The sequence below is a fragment of the Xyrauchen texanus genome, chromosome 44, assembly GCF_025860055.1.
Source record: "Xyrauchen texanus isolate HMW12.3.18 chromosome 44, RBS_HiC_50CHRs, whole genome shotgun sequence".
Taxonomy (NCBI): domain Eukaryota; kingdom Metazoa; phylum Chordata; class Actinopteri; order Cypriniformes; family Catostomidae; genus Xyrauchen; species Xyrauchen texanus.
In genome coordinates, this window is record NC_068319.1 from 10,313,213 (window position 1) to 10,332,957 (window position 19,745).

At 42.3% G+C, this 19,745-nt stretch overlaps 1 protein-coding gene across 2 annotated transcripts in view; it reads right to left on the reverse strand.

Moving 5' to 3' along the window:
• The window catches only part of LOC127636850 (neurobeachin-like), a 158,908-nt gene that overhangs the window by 54,439 nt on the left and 84,724 nt on the right, over positions 1–19,745 (reverse strand). For both annotated transcript variants that reach the window (XM_052117621.1, XM_052117622.1), the window contains exons 7-9: positions 17,783–17,902; positions 17,242–17,388; positions 8,599–8,796 (exon numbers count right to left, since the gene is read on the reverse strand). In XM_052117621.1, coding sequence (XP_051973581.1) covers positions 8,599–8,796; positions 17,242–17,388; positions 17,783–17,902 — 465 coding nt within the window. The remainder of the gene's footprint in view (positions 1–8,598; positions 8,797–17,241; positions 17,389–17,782; positions 17,903–19,745) is intronic.

A 19,745-nucleotide genomic window follows, 5' to 3' on the forward strand; every position in this document is an offset into this window, starting at 1 on the left:
GTCTCCCCCTGACTGGAGGCTCTGTCTCTGCTTTTATGCCGCTTTCCTCGTGCTCACTGGAATTAGAGACAGGTGTTAGGCATAATTTAGCTCAGGTGTAAGCTCTTACCGCTTCCTCTCCCGGACGGGCGCTTGACCACGCCCGCTGCCACATACCCCCACCGCCCGACTCAGGCCGGGCATCATCCGCCCGCCTACTACTCCCCCATTTCTGGAGAGAAAGTCGGCGACAGCCATCTGCACCCCGGTCTGTGGACCACCTTGAATTTAAAGGGCTGGAGAGCCAGGTACCAACGGGTGATCCGGCGCTAGTATCTTTCATGCGGTGGAGCCACTGGAGTGGGGCGTGATCCGAGCAGAGGGTGAAGGCCCGCCCCAGCAGGTAATACCGAGGGTGAGGACCGCCCACTTGATGGCCAAACACTCCTTCTCCACGGTGCTGTACTTAGTCTCCCTCAAAGAGAGCTTCCGGCTAATGTACAGCACTGGGCGCCCTCCCTCCACCACCTGCGTGAGTACGCCCCCAGCCCTCTGTCTGAAGCGTCCGCCTGCAAAATAAAAGGGAGAGAGAAATCAGGTGCATGAAGAAGCTGCCCCCACAAAGTGCGGCTTTAATCTCCATAAACGCCTGTTGGCACTGCTCTGACCATTGGACCGGATCTGGAGCCCCCTTTTAGTGAGGTCAGTCAGCAGGCTGGTGACGTCCGAATAATTAGGCACAAACCTTCTATAATAGCCAGCCAGCCCCAGGAACTGCCTCACCCCCTTTTGGTCTTAGGTCTAGGGCAAGTCGCAATCGCCGCGGTCTTATCAATTTGGGGACGCACCTGGCCATGACCCAAGTGGAACCCCAGATACCGTACCTCCACCACCTAATCGCAAGACTTCTTAGGGTTTGCTGTGAGCCCCGCCGCACGCAGCGATCTCAGGATCGGCCCTCAGATGTTGCATGTGCCGCTGCCAATCATTGCTATAAATGATAATATCATCTAAATAGGCAGCGGCGCGACGCTGTGTGCGGTCTGAGGATCCGATCCATGAGTCGCTGAAACGTGGCCGAGCCCCAAACAAACCGAAAGGAAGCGCCACAAATTGGTGTAATCCAAACGGCGTAGTGAAGGCTGTTTTCTCACGGGACATTGGTGTCAAGGGATCTGCCAATAACCCTTTGTTAAATCCAAGGTCGAATAAAATCGAAAGCAGTACCTAACCAATCGAGCAGTTCATCAACACGGGCATTGGGTACGCGCCAAATTTAGACACCGCGTTGACTTTTCTGTAATCCACACAGAATCGAACAGACCCATCACTCTTGGGAACAAGAACAACCGGCTGGACCAATCACTGTGGGATTCCTCTATTACGCTCATATCAAGCGTCGCATCTAATTCCTCCCGCATCTATTTTCTTTTTATGTTCGGGTAAGCGATAGGGCGTAACGCACCACCGCGCCCGCTCGGTCTCGATGTGGTGCTGTATGATGTTTGTACGGCCCGGTAGAGGGAAAACACATCCGCAAATTCCTTTTGTAATTCGGAAACCTCTGTGAGTTGCCGCGTGAGAGTTGGTCTCCACAAGTAACCGGAGTGTTAAGATTGTAGTTTTTGTTTACCTCCGTCCGAGCTCCACCCTCTCCGAACTACCGTGGCCAACGCCACAGAGGACGCCTCCTCCCTCCATAATTTCAGGAGGTTGAGGTGATAAATTTGACGTGCACCCTCTATCGGTACGCTTAACTTCATAATCGAGATCCCCTACTCGCCGTGGTGACCTCAAAGGGTCCTTGCCACTTGGCTGTAATTTAGAGCTCGATGTTGGGAGTAATACGAGTACCTTATCTCCCGGTGCAAATTCCCGTGAGCCGAGCACCCCTGTCATACAGCCGGCGTATGCGTTCTTGAGCTTGGAGCAAATTCTCCTGTGTTAATCGCCCCAGTGTGTGGAGTTTTGCTATAAGATCGAGAACTAACTGAATTTCATTTTTGCTATTAGAAGGTCCTCCTCCCACGCCACGGATGACGCCAAGGACACCGCTGGGCGCCGCCTCGTACAGCAGCTCAAACGGGAGAACCCTGTGGAGGCTTGTGGGACCTCTCGTACTGCAAACAACAGGGGTCTAGCCACTTATCCCAATTTCTGGCGTCATCGTGGTACCAACTTACTTAATCATGTTCTTGAGCTGCTTTATTAAATCGCTCCACTAGGCCATCAGTCTGCGGATGGTAAACGCTAGTGCTAATCGATTTAATGCCCAAGAGCTCGTAAAGTTCGCGAAGTGTTCGTGACATAAAAGTCGTGCCTTGATCGGTGAGGATTTCTTTCGAATCCCCACCCGGAGATTATCTTGAAGAGTGCCCCTGCAACACTACGCGCGGAGATGTTGCTCAGAGGCACTGCTTCCGGATATCGCGTCGCTGTAATCCACTAGGACTAACACGAGCTGATGTCCGAAGTGCTGACCGCTCTATCGGTCCCGACGAGGTCCATCCCAATTCTTTCGAAGGGGACCTCGACTATGGTAGAGGGCGTAATGGCGCTTTTGGGGTGGCCGGTGGGTTTACCAGCTGACATTCACGGCACGCCGCGACACTACCTGCGGACGCCACCGCCAATGCCCGCCAATAGAAATGGGCTATTAGACGGAGAAGTGTTTTCCGCTCCCCTAGGTGACCGCCATAGGATTATAGTGAGCCGCCTGGAAAACCATTTCCGGCGGCTCCGTGGAATCAATAATTGCGCTATTTCCTCCTTTGTTTGAGCCGCCCCGCGCCACTCTATATAACCGATCTTTAATCATGGCAAAATATGGGTATGAAATGGCGATGCCCGGCCGGAGCTGTTGACCATCAATTACTCTCACTTGGTCAAGAGCATGTTTAAGGGTTTCGGCCCCGAACTGCTCTAGAGGGAAGTCCCCTCAGGGAATTCCCTGAGAGGAGGGGCGCCACCTCGCCCCTTCCCTCGCCATTCCGAGCAGCCGAGGACGGCCCTGGCTCCGCCTCCCTGCCAAAGCATCGCGACACCGCGACACCTCTTTATGCAGGACCCATCCGCACACATATCCTCTAAAATATCTTTAAAATTCGCCAATCGGTACCCAAGATTAGCGGATGGGTGAGGCGGAACTAACCGCTGCCTCCACACTATGGTTTTTCCCCTGAATTTAAACGCCAAAGTCACCATGGGATACTCGTGAACATCCCCATGCACACACCTCACCCTCACCAGTTTAGCTAAACCCAAAGCTCCGGGTTGAACCAAGCGCTGGTGGATGGTGGTCTGATTGCAGCCAGTATCCAGCAAAGCTTGGTAAATACCCCCTGATCCTTACCGAACCGGTATGCTCCAGCCCGATAGGGGGCAGCCTGCGGACGCCGGAGACCACGCACCACCGCCCCCACCTCCATCAGCGGACACTGATCCCGGAAGTGGTCCGGGTCTCCGCGACCTCCAACAGGCCGCCCAGGCATTGCGGCCACACTTAGTGCTGGCGGGCTCCCACCTGAGGAGGAGAGCGGCTGAAAGACGGGAATGGGAGGGTACATTCTCCCAAGGCCAGGAAGCTGGTCTCTGAACCCTCCACGCCTGCGCTGGGCAGGAACGGGCCCTGGGGAGAGAACAGAAGAAGAGAACAAAGGGGAGGGGGCGAGGGCAGGGGCAGACACAAGGGAAGGGAGAGAGAGAGAGACGAAGAAGAGGGCTCGTCCGCACTCGGATCGCCGCCAGATGGTCCTCTGCGAGACGAACGGCTTCCTCCAGCGACGCCGGGCGGTGGCACTGGACCCACTCCGCCGTTTTCCGGGGCAGCTGTTGACTAAATTGCTCCAGTACCACCTGATCGATAACACCCTCGACGTCGCGGTCCCCCGCGAGCAGCCACCTCCGACAGGCGTCCCGGAGCCGTTGGGCAAATGCGAAGGGGCGATCGGACTTTCCCAACTTCATGCCCCGGAAGAGCTGAGGATTCTCCTCCGGGCTTCGACCGACCCGTTGCAAAATGGCTCTTCTTAGGTCTGTATAGGCCAGGAGGTTAGTTGCCGGCAGTTGTTGAGCCGCGAGTTGAGCTTCCCCGGACAGGAGAGGAACTAGGCGGGCTGCCCATTGTTCATGCGGCCAGCCCCAGATTTCTGCCGTTCAGCTCAAACAAATCCAGAAAGGCCTCAGGATCGCCTGCTACCCCCATCTTCTGTAACATGAGGGGGCAGCGTGGAGCTGGTGTCCGGGTCGCGGCTGTGGCCGGGCGCTGCCTCCTGGCTGAGGAGGCTCGGATGGCATGCCGGTCCTCTGCCTGAGCCCGCATGATAACCGCCGATCCTGGTCCTGCCGGAGCTCAAGCAGGGATTGTTGGTGGCTCTGGTGTAGTGTCGCGAGGGACTGGAGGACCTCCGCCAGCTGGGAGGACTCTACGGGGCGACCCATCTCCATACTTGGATGAACAAATCCCGGGTTTCGGCACCAGTGTAACACTTCCCACAGGAAGGAGGACAGGAAACAGGTGTTCAGCACAAGGTAAGCTTTAAATTCTCTTTATTTACAACGCACAATGTAACACAAGCGCACTGAGTTGGCTTGTCGTCTCCCCCTGACTGGAGGCTCTGTCTCTGCTTTTATGCCGCTCTCCTCGTGCTCACTGGAATTAGAGACAGGTGTTAGGCATAATGTAGCTCAGGTGTAAGCGCCCTTACCGCTTTCCTCTCCCGGACGGGCGCTTGACCACGCCCCCGCTGCCACAGAGTTACTGTCTATATTTTTAAAATTACATATGTTAGCCAGCAGGTGGTGGCAAAAGATAATTTTTGTGTGTAATATGAGCCAGTTGGTGACAAAGTGAATCTGTTAGTTATTGTTTACATAGAACAGCGTTCTGTGATTGCTCGTATTATTAATATATAACCAACGCTAGGAAACAGCTTTAAACAGACAACTTCAGGATTAAGGCTCATCACAGAACTGAGAAACACAACTGATTTATTACAGAACTCAAGGTGCTTACCTTTTATCTGAGTTTCCACATTGGATACATTCTGTTTAAAATGGCAGAGGACATCACTGTTTCTATAGTGAATGACTCTTGAGCAATGGCTACCGCAAAATAAGGAGGAATACCCCCGCATGGATGTCTATATTCCACTGAGAAAGAAAGCTGACAGCATCTCTGCTTTCGTGTGGCAACAGGTGAACATGCACACGCTCTCTCTCTCTCTCTCTCTCTCACACACTCACACACACACATCCATCCGTCTATCCTTGTTTATCCAATGACTTGTTAGAAACGGCACAAGCCATGATACTATTTCTGAAGTGACATTGAATTACTAACGAATGTTTGGACGCATCATTTGGATTGAACCAGCAACGGCAGATTCTAATCTGGGGCAATGATTATAATAATTATGAAATCATCAAAAGATTACAATGTACAGTAGAAAAGATGGAAAACTGTTAATTAGTGTTGAAACCTGGCTAAGAAAACAAGTATACTGTTTCAACTGGAAAAAAATAATATAATAATGAAATATTATAATAATCAAAAATATAAAAATTATAAATACAGGTGAAACTCGAAAAATTAGAATATCGTGCAAAAGTTCATTAATTTCAGTAATTCAACTTAAAAGGTGAAACTAATATATTATATAGACTCATTACAAGCAAAGTAAGATATTTCAAGCCTTTATTTGATATAATTTTGATGATTATGGCTTACAGCTTATGAAAACCCCAAATTCAGAATCTCAGAAAATTAGAATATTACATGAAATCAATAAAAAAAAAGGATTTTAAATACAGAAATGTCGGCCCTCTGAAAAGTATAATCATGCATATGTACTCAGTACTTTGTTTGGGCCCCTTTGCATTAATTACTGCCTCAATGCGGCGTGGCATGGATGCTATCAGCCTGTGGCACTGCTGAGGTGTTATGGAAGACCAAGATGCTTCAATAGCGGCCTTCAGCTCTTCTGCATTGTTTGGTCTCATGTCTCTCATCTTTCTCTTGGCAATGCCCCATAGATTCTCTATGTGGTTCAGGTCAGGTGAGTTTGCTGGCCAATCAAGCACAGCAATACCATGGTCATTGAACCAGGTTTTGGTACTTTTGGAAGTGTGGGCAGGTGCCAAGTCCTGCTGGAAAATGAAGTCAGCATCTCCATAAAGCTTGTCTGCTGAAGGAAGCATGAAGTGCTCTAAAATGTCCCGGTAGACGGCCGCGTTGACTCTGGACTTAATAAAGCACAGTGGACCAACACCAGCCAATGACATGGCTCCCCAAACCAACACAGACTGTGGAAACTTCACACTGGACTTCAAGCATCTTGGATTGTGTGCCTCTCCATTCTTCCTCCAGACTCTGGGACCTTGGTTTCCAAATGAGATGCAAAATTTGCTCTCATCAGAAAAGAGGACTTTGGACCACTGAGCAACAGACCAGTTCTTTTTTTCTTTAGCCCAGGTAAGACGCTTCTGACGTTGTTTGTTGTTCAGGAGCGGCTTGACAAGAGGAATACGACATTTGAAGCCTCAGTCCTCTCCTTGTGAAGCTCCCCCACACATTTGAATGGCCTTTTCCTGACAATCCTCTCCAGGCTACGGTCATCCCTGCTGCTTGTGCACCTTTTATTTCCACACTTTTCCCTTCCACTTAACTTTCTATTAATGTACTTTGATACAGCACTTTGAGAACATCCAACTTCTTTTGCAATTACCTTTTGAGGCTTTCCCTCCTTGTGGAGGGTGTCAATGATGGTTTTCTGCACAACTGTCAGGTCAGCAGTCTTCCCCATGATTGTGAATTCAACTGAACCAGACTGAGAGACCATTTAAAGGCTCAGGAACCCTTTGCAGGTGTTTAGCTGATTAGAGTGTGACACTTTGAGCCTACAATACTGAACCTTTTCACAATATTCTAATTTTCTGAGATTCTGAATTTGGGGTTTTCATAAGCTGTAAGCCATAATCATCAAAATTCTATCAAATAAAGGCTTGAAATATCATACTTTGCTTGTAATGAGTCTATATAATATATTAGTTTCACCTTTTAAGTTGAATTACTGAAATTAATGAACTTTTGCACGATATTCTAGGGCCCTATAATTTCCGCGATCACGAATCCGCGATCACGGCAAATTAACGCGGAATCTGGTGTAAACGCGGAATTTCGAGGAATTTTTACATTTGAAATGAAATTCTGTTTTTGTGTGGGAGAAGAACGTACGTCTGGGGGAAATGCACACCGGGGGACGCAAATCTGGGCGACACAACCCCTCCCGCTCCGTCATTTCAGCTCCCCCATCAAAACAATGAAAAAATGGCGAAGCGGCTCTCCACAAACTACTGGAGAGGCCTGAGTGCAAGATTCCCAAGAGTTGCAGAGGTGGCTGTGGCCTTCATCTACTTCCCAGTCAGCTCAGTTGATTGTGAGCGGAGCTTCAGCAAATACAAAACTGTTCTCACAGACAAGAGAGAGACACTCACTGAGCTCAATACAAAGAGGCTGGCAATCATGTATTTCAATGGTGATGTTTCTGATAGGTGGGAAGCTTAAATGAAGAAAGTTAGCTCACAAGGATTAACTAGTCCTACAACTTTACTTTTGATCAAAAGTTTTTGTCTGTTACATGATGACAAAGTCAACTTTAATTGTATAACTCAGGGAGTACTTGCTGTATTTTGCCTTGTTTTTGATGCACTTTAATGTACTGTATGGAAAAGATGATTCTTTATGAAATACTTTATAATTCTGAAATTGAGAGGTCCTATTTTTTTACTTGAAACAAAAAGCTAATGGAGCACTTTTATTTATAACCATTGGTTCATTTGTTAGTACTTAGAGTGCAGTGTTATGTTGCATCATGCAGTAAAAGTACTGAGTAAATGTGATGTTTGTTACCTCAATAAATTTAAGGTCATTCCTGTTTTATTTGTGCACATTTTAATCATTAACATTAAAAGCACACTCTTTTTACGACTGAAATAACAGTAAAGGGTAAAAAAACTGAATTCGCAAAAATTAAAACGGAAAAAACGGAATTTGGGAAAAAATAAAACGGAATTTGGGAAAAAATAAAACGGATTTTATAGGGCCCTGATATTCTAATTTTTCGAGTTTCACCTGTATATTAATACATACAAATCAATATACCCTTTCAATATCTGCCTCATCAGACCAATGCAGAGAATTGTGCATCACTACAGTGATTGTATTACTTATTAAAAGGCATGAAGGAATGTTTTTCAAAGAAAAACATTATTTCCATAAAAGGATAGTTCATCCAACATTGTAAATTCTCTCATCATTTACTCACATTCATGCCATTCCAGATGTGTATTGACTTTTCTTCTGCAGAACACAAACAGATTACTTTCATGCTGCCTTTTATATACATTTTGGACCTTTAAAGTTCTGGCCATAATTTACTTGCATTGTATGGACCAACAGAGCTGAGATATTCTTCTAAATTCTTTGTATTCAGCAGACGAAAGAAAGTCATGCACATCTAGATAGTATGAGGGTGAGTATATAATGAGAGAATTTACATTTGTGGGGTGAACTATTCCTTTAAGATAAACTTGATCTATAATGTGTGTGACATCACAAACCTGTAGCATTAGTGCATGTGGCGAGTGCACGAATATGGAGGGGTTTTCCCTGGGCGAAGACTCCAGGCACAGCTGTGCATCTGTGGCTTTAGCGTTGTAGGTGAAGGCTATACTGCTGGCCAACTTCCCATCATACAACACCTGCTTATGGTGCTCAGCCAGGTGGATGTCACTTTCCGACTTGAACTTGAACGTACTCTGTGAAGACAGAGAAAAAAATAAAGAGGTAAACTACATCACTAACATCCTTCAAAAGAAATTTCTCTCATATTATGCATCTCATTCAGTCTTGCTTGGCAGCGGGGCTTGTGTAACTGCTCTAGGAACTGGATTGCATCCCAGAGGACTGATAATAATAATAATAATAATAATAATAATAATAAAAAAAAGCTTTAATTACTGCGAGAGAGAAAGCCACAAGCACAGGCATACATTATCTTATTGAAACTCTGGCTGCAGAAATGTGCCATTTCACTAATGGCTCTGAGTGTGCATGTGTGCTGGTACAAGCGTGTAAATGTGCATGTATCTGCAAAATCGCTCTCATATGAAGCACTTTGTGCACCTAGTCTTCCACTCAACTGAGGCAGTGAATGAGCGACTAGCATAAGATCATACAGAATCTCCTGAATGTACATGACAGCAATTTCAAATGTTTTTAATTAAATATAAATGGATTTTTCAGCAAATATTCATTTTGACTTAATTATACTGTATATGTTTATTATGCATTTTACTGAGTGAAAGGCCTTTGTGTGCAAATATAATATGGTTTAGTCCAGATTAATGTGTAATTTAAAGACATGAAATCGAAATGTCCCTGGTTTTCTCGTGCATGATTTACCGCTGCACGTTACTCTAAAGAAAAAAGGTCAGTTTTCATTACATTTCATTAAAATGTAAACACTTTCAATGCCTTTAAAATGACTTTACTTTGCTGATGAAGTAAACAAGATTGTGTGTGTGAGGAAAATAATACTAGCCAATATCTAGACTAGACTGATAGTCAGGCATGCTTAATCCCCTCCCATACACCTACCTATCTTATAAACACCAATCAAATTCCAAAGCATAAAATACCACCCTACATGTCTTTCTAAATGTTCTATTTCACTCTGAAAAACATCACATTACAGAAATGTAATATTACATCCATCCATAATATTTGTTTAATCCATTTCAAGACCCTAGAGAAGTGATATATTATGCATGCAACATTTATGTCTATACATGTAACGATGCTGCCATTTATATCACATTGCCAACATTGATGAAAATCTGAAACATCTTCACAAATCTAGTGCAAAAAGGATCGATGCAATAGTATTGAGACCAGCATAAACACATGGTCAAACACACAGTGAGCAATTCTTCAAATACAGTTTGATGCAAATAAGTCTCTGCTCTAGTACTGTGATTTGCTGCGATTTCCGCAAGCCTGCTGCCAACATGTCCACTTAGCAACACGCTGACTGGCACATTGGCGCTGAACACGGCATCAAAACGTATGTACCAGACTCCAATCATACATCCTACTTCTCCACCCAGTCTATAACACACACAAAGATAGACAAAGATCCCCCATTTAGCCTTAACAGACTGTAGGGGCAAGTGCTGTTAGCGAGCACCTATGAAGGCCGGAACGGTACACGAGGGGGTGGGTGGCCAGCACCAAAAAAAGTTACAAACTGAAACTTTAAAATATCCTAAAAAGTAACTAATGAGACAGTTAAAAAGTTTAAAGCTTTCATAATTTGCCATTTAGAACTAGAATGACTTTTATATACTTTTATAAAGTTTTCTTCTTTAAAATCATCTTAGGAGACAGAAAATTCCCCTAACTTAAGAATCCCCCCGTGTACAGTATTGCCGTTAATATGATCTTATGGTTTCTCAGGCAGCATGAGCACACTATAAACTACCTGCTGTAATCTCACCCCAGCGTTCCAGCGTGCACACCAGGCATTCATCATCTCTGTCACAGAGGGCACACGAGCAGCCGGCAAACTCTACCAGCTGTCTGGGAAACGGGTCATTGCGTCGACACACCCACCTATGCCTGACACTCGATGCTGCAAACCTCGCACAGTTTTTCCTTCTGTCCCTCTCTCTTTCGCACTCTTTCCCATGAGAGGACAGCTGCTTCAGGAAGCAATGACAGAGACTAACAGCACTGGAATCAGAGCAGAGCATGTGGAACGTCTTTTATGCACTCCAATGATCTATATACTGTAAGCTAGTAACATACACACATATACAAAGCTTATACACTAAGTCGCCAATCCAGAGGGCTCTCTTTACAACAAAGCCAAGTGCCCCATAACTCACATGCTAATTACTACGGTAACAAACAGCCAGTGAGCAGCTTGTTGGCAGTCAAATGCTGTCCAGACATCTGGACTTCCTCTGGTATAGTGACCAAATCAACTGGCTGCAGAAGTAACACACAGCCACTCAAAGTGACCAACAGACAGACAAGCGCACACACATTTTGGCCATGAATTTCCAGGAAAATTATGTGCATTTAATATAAGCAAAATAAGCTACAGCATACAGTATAAACTGATTTTAGATTACCATATCTAAACAAATAAACAAACCCTGATACTGTAACTTTGGCTATTTATGAAATACATTACTACCCATACTGTTTCTGCAGTATGATGTATATACTAAAACCCTGATGCTGCCACTCATGCTATTTTTAGAATAGCATACTACCATACTACTCATTATATTTGCAGTATGCAGTATTCTGTACTAAACAAACCCTGAAATTGTAACTCTGGCTATTTTTGGAATAGCATACTACTTTACTAATCCTATTTTTTGCAATATGCCATATATACACTTAACAAGCCCTGTTACTGTAAGCTATTTTCAGAATAGCAAACTATAATGATACTCATTATATTTAAAGTAGGCCTATGCAGTTTATACTGTACAAACCCTGATATTGTAACTCTGACTATATGTTAGTATGCTATCTAACATGTTATTATTATGCTAGAATAGCATAATAATAACATATTACTCATACTTAGGGCTGGGACAACAAAACATACGTCGACGCAAAATATGCGCGTCGATTCATCGGACCCAAAACAAAGATGGCGGCGCCGGCGGCATGCACTCGTTCCTCTAAAGTATGGGAATTCTTTAATTTAAAAGGAAACAATTCCGTGATATGTCGTCTTTGCAAAATGGAGATGGCCTTCCATTCTAGCACCACAGCAATGCACCAGCATCTGAAGAGGCGCCACCCGGGAGCAGCTGCAGATGACATAGCACCGTAAGTTTTTTTTCAACTCCCCACTTTGCACTCGATGTTGGAGTAGGCTATAATACGTTGTCGACACCTAAAGTTTTCGCTTATAGCTATTAATAATGCGCTTATAGCTATGAATGAATGTCGTGAAAAATACATAGAGGACACTGACAACACGCTGACAGACAGGGCCAAGCAGGTAACATTTAATAAAGTCTCAACTTTCAAATTTGGTCATTCAAAGAAAATTAAACCATAAATAGGCCTACTATTTTGTGGCTCTTTAATGTGTCGTGACAGATTGCCTCAGTTAAAGCTGCTCGTGAACCGATCATCTTTTCCTTGGTTAATTTATAGCATCAAATAGGCTAAACATAAATGTAGCCTACATCAGAAGGACTGTTGTTTTAACCGCGGAAAGACGTCAGTACAGTAGCCTACAATCCATTATTCAAATTCAAATCCACCGACGTTAATCTTCTCTCTCCTGACTACTTTGTCGGACAAAAATGGCGTATTATGATTGATTGATTAGATCGCCAGTCAATCAAACTCCCTGCAAATGTTTTTTTTTTTAACATTTTATACACCCCCACACCCGATGAAACCGGTATTTCCGGTGTTGTCATTAACTCTTTCCCCGCCAGCGTTTTTTAAAAAAAAAGTTGCCAGCCACCGCCAGGGTTTTTGACGATTTTCGCTAAATTTAATGGCCCGCAGAATATTTTCTTCCATGAATATATGAAGATGCTATATATCACAATAAAGATCTGAGCCTCTGCTTTTAGGCAAAAAAAACAATTTTATTTTATCTTCATTTGTTCTTTTTTTATTGCGACTTGAACAGAGGTCGGTTTTGTCAAAAAACAACATTTCAGACAAAAAGCTGATAAAAAGGCATGTTTATGTCTGTTATTTTGAGCTTCTCAATACTCCACTTCTTCATGTTTGAGACGATCGCAGTCTGTTTCTTTGATCAAAGAGTTGCGTACTCTTTCAAAACATGCGGAGGGGTCTTCCTTACCGTATAACACCTAAAACACGGAAACCCGAAAAATTCCGGGTTTGGCGGGGAAGCGTTTTTTCATAAAACACGGAAAATTCCGTGTTTGGCGGGGAAAGAGTTAATCGAATCGAAATCGAATCGGACTGAAAAAAAATGAATCGTTGGATTAATCGATGCATCGAAAAAATAATCGTTTGTCCCAGCCCTACTCATACTCATTTTGTGGTATTTAGTATATACCAAAACCCTGACACTGTACTGATACTGCTAATACTATTTTTTTCAATATGCCATTTATATACACTATTAATGTGAATCTGGCTATTCTCAGAATAGTATACTGCAGTGCTACTCATTATGTTTGCAGTATATACTGTACTAAACAAACCCTGTTATTGTAACGGAATAACATACCACCATACTACTGATTCTATTTTTGCACTATGCAGTATATACTGTAATAATTAAACCCAGATATTGTAACTCGGCTAATTTTTTCAGTATGCAGCATCCACTATAAACCTGATACTGTATTCTGGATATTTCCAGAAGAGCATACTACCATACTATTTTTGCCATACAATATATACACTAAACAAACACTAATACTGTAACTCTGACTATTTTCAGCATACCATAGTACCAAACTAATCATACTATTTTTGCAGTATGCAGTATATACTAAACAAACCTTGATACCGTAATTCTAATTTTTAGAATAGCATACTACCATACTACTCACACAATTTTTCTTTATGCTGCAGCAGACAACAATGCAGCATACTACTCTTTGAAACGTATATTGTTGCATGTTGCATACTATACTAGGTGATGTACTGACAAGTCAATTAATTTTACCACTAGTCAATGCGTTAGAGGTCTGTGTTGACATCATGATCACAGAACTCGTAAAGATTAGTAGTCGTGTAAACCCTATCACATACTACTACTTTAAAAATACTAGGCAGCAAACAGTATATACACTGCCTAGAATGCAATAAACAGGCTGTTAATATTCTATTCCTAACAGCCTATGTATTGCAATGAGACAGGATCTCAACAGCACCTGTAATAGATGTAAGCATTAAAAATCAACATCAACTTAAATCTCAATAACATAAAACATTTATTGCATACAGCAGGCATCTCTCCTCTGAGAGATCTTGACAGAGCATCATAGCACCGTACACACATCAGAGAATGCGCGCACACATTGCGCATGAATAATCCACACACTCTGCTCTCTTGATTTTTATTCTATAGCTAGAGTGAGCTGCAATCAGGCACCTTTGAGCAGCATGGGTACAAGGATTAATAATTAAAAATCCCTCAATAAGCACCAGAGACACTAAGTCCAGTGCAGCCCAGACGGTTAACTCACTGAGGCTCATGCTGAGGCGAGAGAGAGAGAGAGAGCATTAAATGCTCTCATTTTTAATTCTCAGATTTAATGAAGAGAATTCCAGCCCGCATTATCGGTGTTTAACATAAAACTAAACACATCTATAATGGATTGTTATGTGCCAAAATTGTATTTGATGTCACATTCAAAGCCTCAGTAAAATAGTCAAAATACAGTAACTAGTGACCATTCACTTTCATTACAAGGGGAAAAAAAGCAATGTTTTTTATTTCACAAAAATTAAAAAAGTCATACAGGTTTGTAACAACATGAAGGTGAGTAAATGATGACAGAATTGATTTTTGTGTGAACGATCCCTTTAAGGGCATTTGAACAACACCCCTTAACCATGGTAAAATCACTACCACGTGCCCTCTTTGGATTTTTACTTTACCAGTCCATGAGTCCATTTCTATCGAATAATGTAATACTCTAAACAAGCCATGCTCTGTCAGATGCAAAAAATGCAGAGATAAGCACAGATAGATCAAGTTCTTAATCATCTGTCCACTTTTAGCCATAATGTTCGACAACATCATCTGACTCAAGTCAACAAAAGCTTCTTATAATCGTCAGATCATCTGACCAGAGTAAACAAGCCCTGTCTGCATTCATTCTGCGAGCTTAGAATAAATTAGGGAGCCTCATGCTTGGCTAGAGAGAAACATTCAGAGGGAAACATTTTTAGTAGAGTGAGATTAATCAAAATTGACGACTAGGATTCCCACCCAACGCTCCTCTCTAAAACACAACCATTAATTGGCCAATTCAGAAAGGCAAGACAGCGATTAACATCACTCATCTATCCATTCCTCCATGGATACCTCCATCAAACCTTCCAAGGTTTTTTTAAAGGGTTCATCTACATCAAGCACTGGTTTGGCATAAACTCTTCTGACCCATCAAGTAGAAGGAGCAATCAGCTCCCACATGTGTGGACTAAGGAGACATGCTGGACTGACAGGTGAGAGTCTGGTTAATGAAAGAGAGACACAGAGGGAGAGAGGTGAACATTAGTTGTTATTAACAGATCTGTCTTGGAAATATAGAACTAGTGCAATGGAGAAAAGTACTTTAACGTGGCCCATGTTGCCAGAATGGTAGTCTCAGATGGCCACGGACTGCCAACCATTTGTTCACTGATTGTCTGATGTACAGTCACAGAGCACTTTATTAGGAACACCTGTACACATACTTATTCATGCGATTATCTAATCAACCAATTGTGTGGCAGTAGTGCAATGCCTAAAATCATGCAGATACAGGCCAGGAGCTTCAGTTAATGTTCACATCAACCATCATAATTGGGAAAAAATGTGATCTCAGTGATTTAGACCGTGGCATGTTGTGCCAGATGTGCTGGTTTGAGTATTTCTGTAATTGCTGATCTTCTGGGATTTTCACACACAACAGTCTCTAGAGTTTACTCAGAATGCTGCCATAAACAAATAACATCCAGTTAGTGATAGTTCTGCGGACAGAAATACCTTTTTAATGGCCATACTGGTTCGAACTGACAAAAAGGCTATGGTAACTTGGTTAACCACTCTGTACAATTGTAGTGAGCAGAATAGCATCTCGGAGTGCATATGTCGAACCTTGATGCGGATGGGTTACAAAAGCAGAAGACCACATCAGGCACATTTCTAGGACCATAGAGTTCCTAATAAAGTGCTAAGTGAGTGTATATTGCACACAAAACTTCCAGAAAATCACAAGCTCCAATCACAATGCTCCCACTGCTACTTCAAGTAGCTGGAGTAAACAGGTTTTTAAGCAATAAAGCCTTTTTTAGCGAGAAATGTCTGTCATGTAAATCTGAGGTTTTGTCCTAACCAGCCGCGACTGCGACAAGTGACAGCAACAGGTCTTTTGATCAAAAGCTTGGTTTCTATCGATCTGTTTCAGTCACGTGACAACCAGCGGGGGAAAGCAACGGTGGTGAATAGAAAAACACCTGAGAATCAATATCAAGAAAATCATCTATAATTGCTTTTTAGCATGCAAAGGTTTAGGAAAAAATTATACAAATCAGAAGTCAGCACAAATATTTCTAAATTTGACTTTCGCAGACATTTACATATATTTTATCCATAATTCCCCTCCGTATGCTGGTGGGTCTGGTGAATACACAGAAAGTAACCCATTTATTGATGAAGGGAAAGTTTACCATGATTTAGGGGATTTGGGAGTAGTTAATTTAGTTGTGTTCATTTGAATATAAACAGCATTTTCCATATCAACTTGCTGTTTATATATGACTTGTATGTTTACATTTTAGTCTGGTGGTGTGAATAAAGTCTGTGCTTCATATCTCCTATTGACTGACATTAGTCAATTAGACTAAATATATACTATATATATATTGACATTATAGTGCTTTTTATTTATTGTTACAATTACCTCATACTTCTATTACAATACAGAAGTGTCGGATGTTACAATACATCCGACACGGTTATTTATAAATCTAATTGAAGCAGGTCATGAAAATTTTGAATAAGTATTTTTTAGGTAAAATAGCAAATAAAAAAACTAAAAACTTTTCAAATAAATCAGGAAAAAACAACAACAACAACAACGTGTTTCATCCCTGCTCTCCCCTGAAAGAAAAAATAACATCTTTGGCTCTGGTAAGTAAACAGCAGGCAAGTATAAATCTTTATAAATAGAAACAAGAAGAAAAACAATAGAAAATTGTTTCGACCAGTTTTGTCACATCCCTCAGCACAGCACATAAAATGTATATTGGGCTTTGGTAACAAATATGATGACAAAGACATACATTGATACATCCTCATATGAAACAGATAAAATGCATGGTGTTGCACCGGCTAGCCCCACCCATCGTGACGTCTCATTGGTCCACATTACTGTACATAACTGTGTCAGGCATTTAAATTGATTATCAATAGGAATTTGTCACATAATACTTGGTTACTTCAATTGGAATGTCACAGTTTATACCTTATATCCAGGTCCCAACTGATGAATGGCAAAGATCTGTGCTGGGTTCAATGCCTCACTGAAGACATAGATGGCTCCAAGCTGCCCACAGAACACACGGTTAGCATCCGCAGTCTCGGACGAGCCCAGGAAACATTTATCATAACTCTACAGGGAGGGATGGAGAAAGATGAGACAATATATCAAGATAAAAGGAAAACCAAGATGAACAATAAAAAAAGTGTTGGAACTTGTCCATCGATTTCACATTTTGGAGAGTTTTCCGCTTGCTATATCTTGTTCACATCTTGTTCTCATTTACTTTATGTAGTCTATAAACAATTCACTTTAAAGGGTTGCCAAAAGGGGAAGAGATACAAACACACACACACACGCACACTGAACAAAGTTTAATACTGATACAGTGCACCAATTTTCTTTTGATCCACAGAAGTGCTTATCTCATCTCTAATCGCTTGGACCTTAAAGGCACAACATTTTTTTAAAGTAACTGAGAAAGCTGAGAAAGTATTGTTGAGTAGACAGCAGCAAAATCACTTACATCATTGGTGTTGACATGCCATGCCATGTCACCGTAGGAAACAAGCTGCCCGTTGACATAACAACGGATCTCACTATTCCTCCAACGGTTGTAGATGTGGACTATGCTGATCATATACCACTGTGAGAGAGGAGAGGATAGAGGAAAATTAATTGGGAATACCAAAAGAAAGAGTAATCTAAATTGTCATTTTTTCAGTGCAGGGTCAGAGAGCGTGTGGAAAATGGCAATGTAAAACAAAATTATGGTGTTTTGTTGCAAAAAACCTTGATTAACATTATAAGTCAACTTCAGGAAAAAATTAAATACGTTTAAGTGCAGAAACTTTACCTCAGTCAACATTCACTTTCATTGCATTTTTTTTTTCCCTATACAGTGAAAGTGAATGGTGACTGAGGCGGTCATCCTACCAAAAACCTAATGTGTTCCATGGCAGAGTCGTGCACGCAGGTACCTAATGGATAAACTGCTAATATTTGATATAACAGCTGGCAAAATAAGATCTAAAAATTCAGCGGCAAAGTCATTTGACCCCTGAGCCATGCCTCTAGCCAAGGCCTTAATTGCCTCGCTAAGCTCAGAATCAAGAGAATGTTTTTGCTCAGACGTCGGTTTAGGGAGTTCTAATGGTTCCACAAATGTCTAATATCTTCAACAGTAGACAAAGATCGAAACTATAAAGATCAAGATAGAATCCTTTAAAAGCATTATTAATATCAATGGCCGAAGTAAAAATGTCACCACCAGCAGATTTCACTTAGGGAATGGTAGAAAAAGACTCTCTCTGTTTATATATCTAGCCAAAGGCTTCCCTGCTTTCCCCCCAACTCAAAGTATGACTGTCTTGCCCTGAATAGCCAAAACTCCACCTTTCGCAACAAAATAGTATTATATCTGTATTTCAATTCTCTGAGGCAATCAGATGACATACAGCGCTTCAGCTCTGCCTCTAAAATTTTAATATTTCCTTCCAACTCCACGAGTTCCTGTGCTTTGGATTTTTTGATGAATAAGGCATACTGTATGTTCCGACCCCTAAGAACCGCCTTAAGTGCCTCCCAAGCCACACCCACAAAGCATACTGCGGACCAGTTGATCTCCATATAATCATCGATTTCAGCCTTTAACATTTGTTGGAATTCAGGATTTTCAAAAGAGATACATTAAAGTGCCAACTATATGATTTTTTCTCTGAATATGGCAACATCTCTAAACTCACCAGGGTGTGATTTGAGACCAAGATGCCCCCAATTGAGCAAATATTAGCCAAAGTCAACCTTTGCCCCTAAATTTCTGCTAAAACAATAATGACTCTTCCTAATTTATCTTTAATCTGTTTGAGACATTTGAATTGTAGATGCTTACTTATCAATTTAATGACTTCCCTGCTCTTACTTGAGCCGGTACTAAAGAAAACATGTCCACCCCATATCTAGGGATGCACCGATCCGATACCTGGATCAATATTGGCTCGATGACTCTTCCTTTTGTTTACAAATTATAATAATATTTAAGTTAAATGGGATCCAAAAAATAACTGTGTGAATGAAAAGTGAGCTGATTTCTTACAGATAAATTGAACAAAAAGAGATTGGACTCCTTTAAAGTCCAGATACAAGTCCGTTGCTTCTATAAAACTTTGAGACACAGAATTACACAACAGAAAATAATCTATAAAACAAACTTCAGCCAATAGTCTGAAAAAAGACAAAGAACGTGTAGATACATCCACATAACTGGAATAAGGACAAAGAATGTGTAGACACATCCACATAACTGTCCCAAAGGTGTGTTATTCCACAAAACAAACTCCAGCCGCTAAGTAGAACCAGCACAAAAAGAAACAAAAGCTCTCAGTTTCCTCAGACATTCAAGTGAATCTTCTGTGAGTCAGGCCCACTCGGCTGCATCAAGAGCATCACACAATGACATACTCAATCCATTGGCTTTATAAAAGGACATC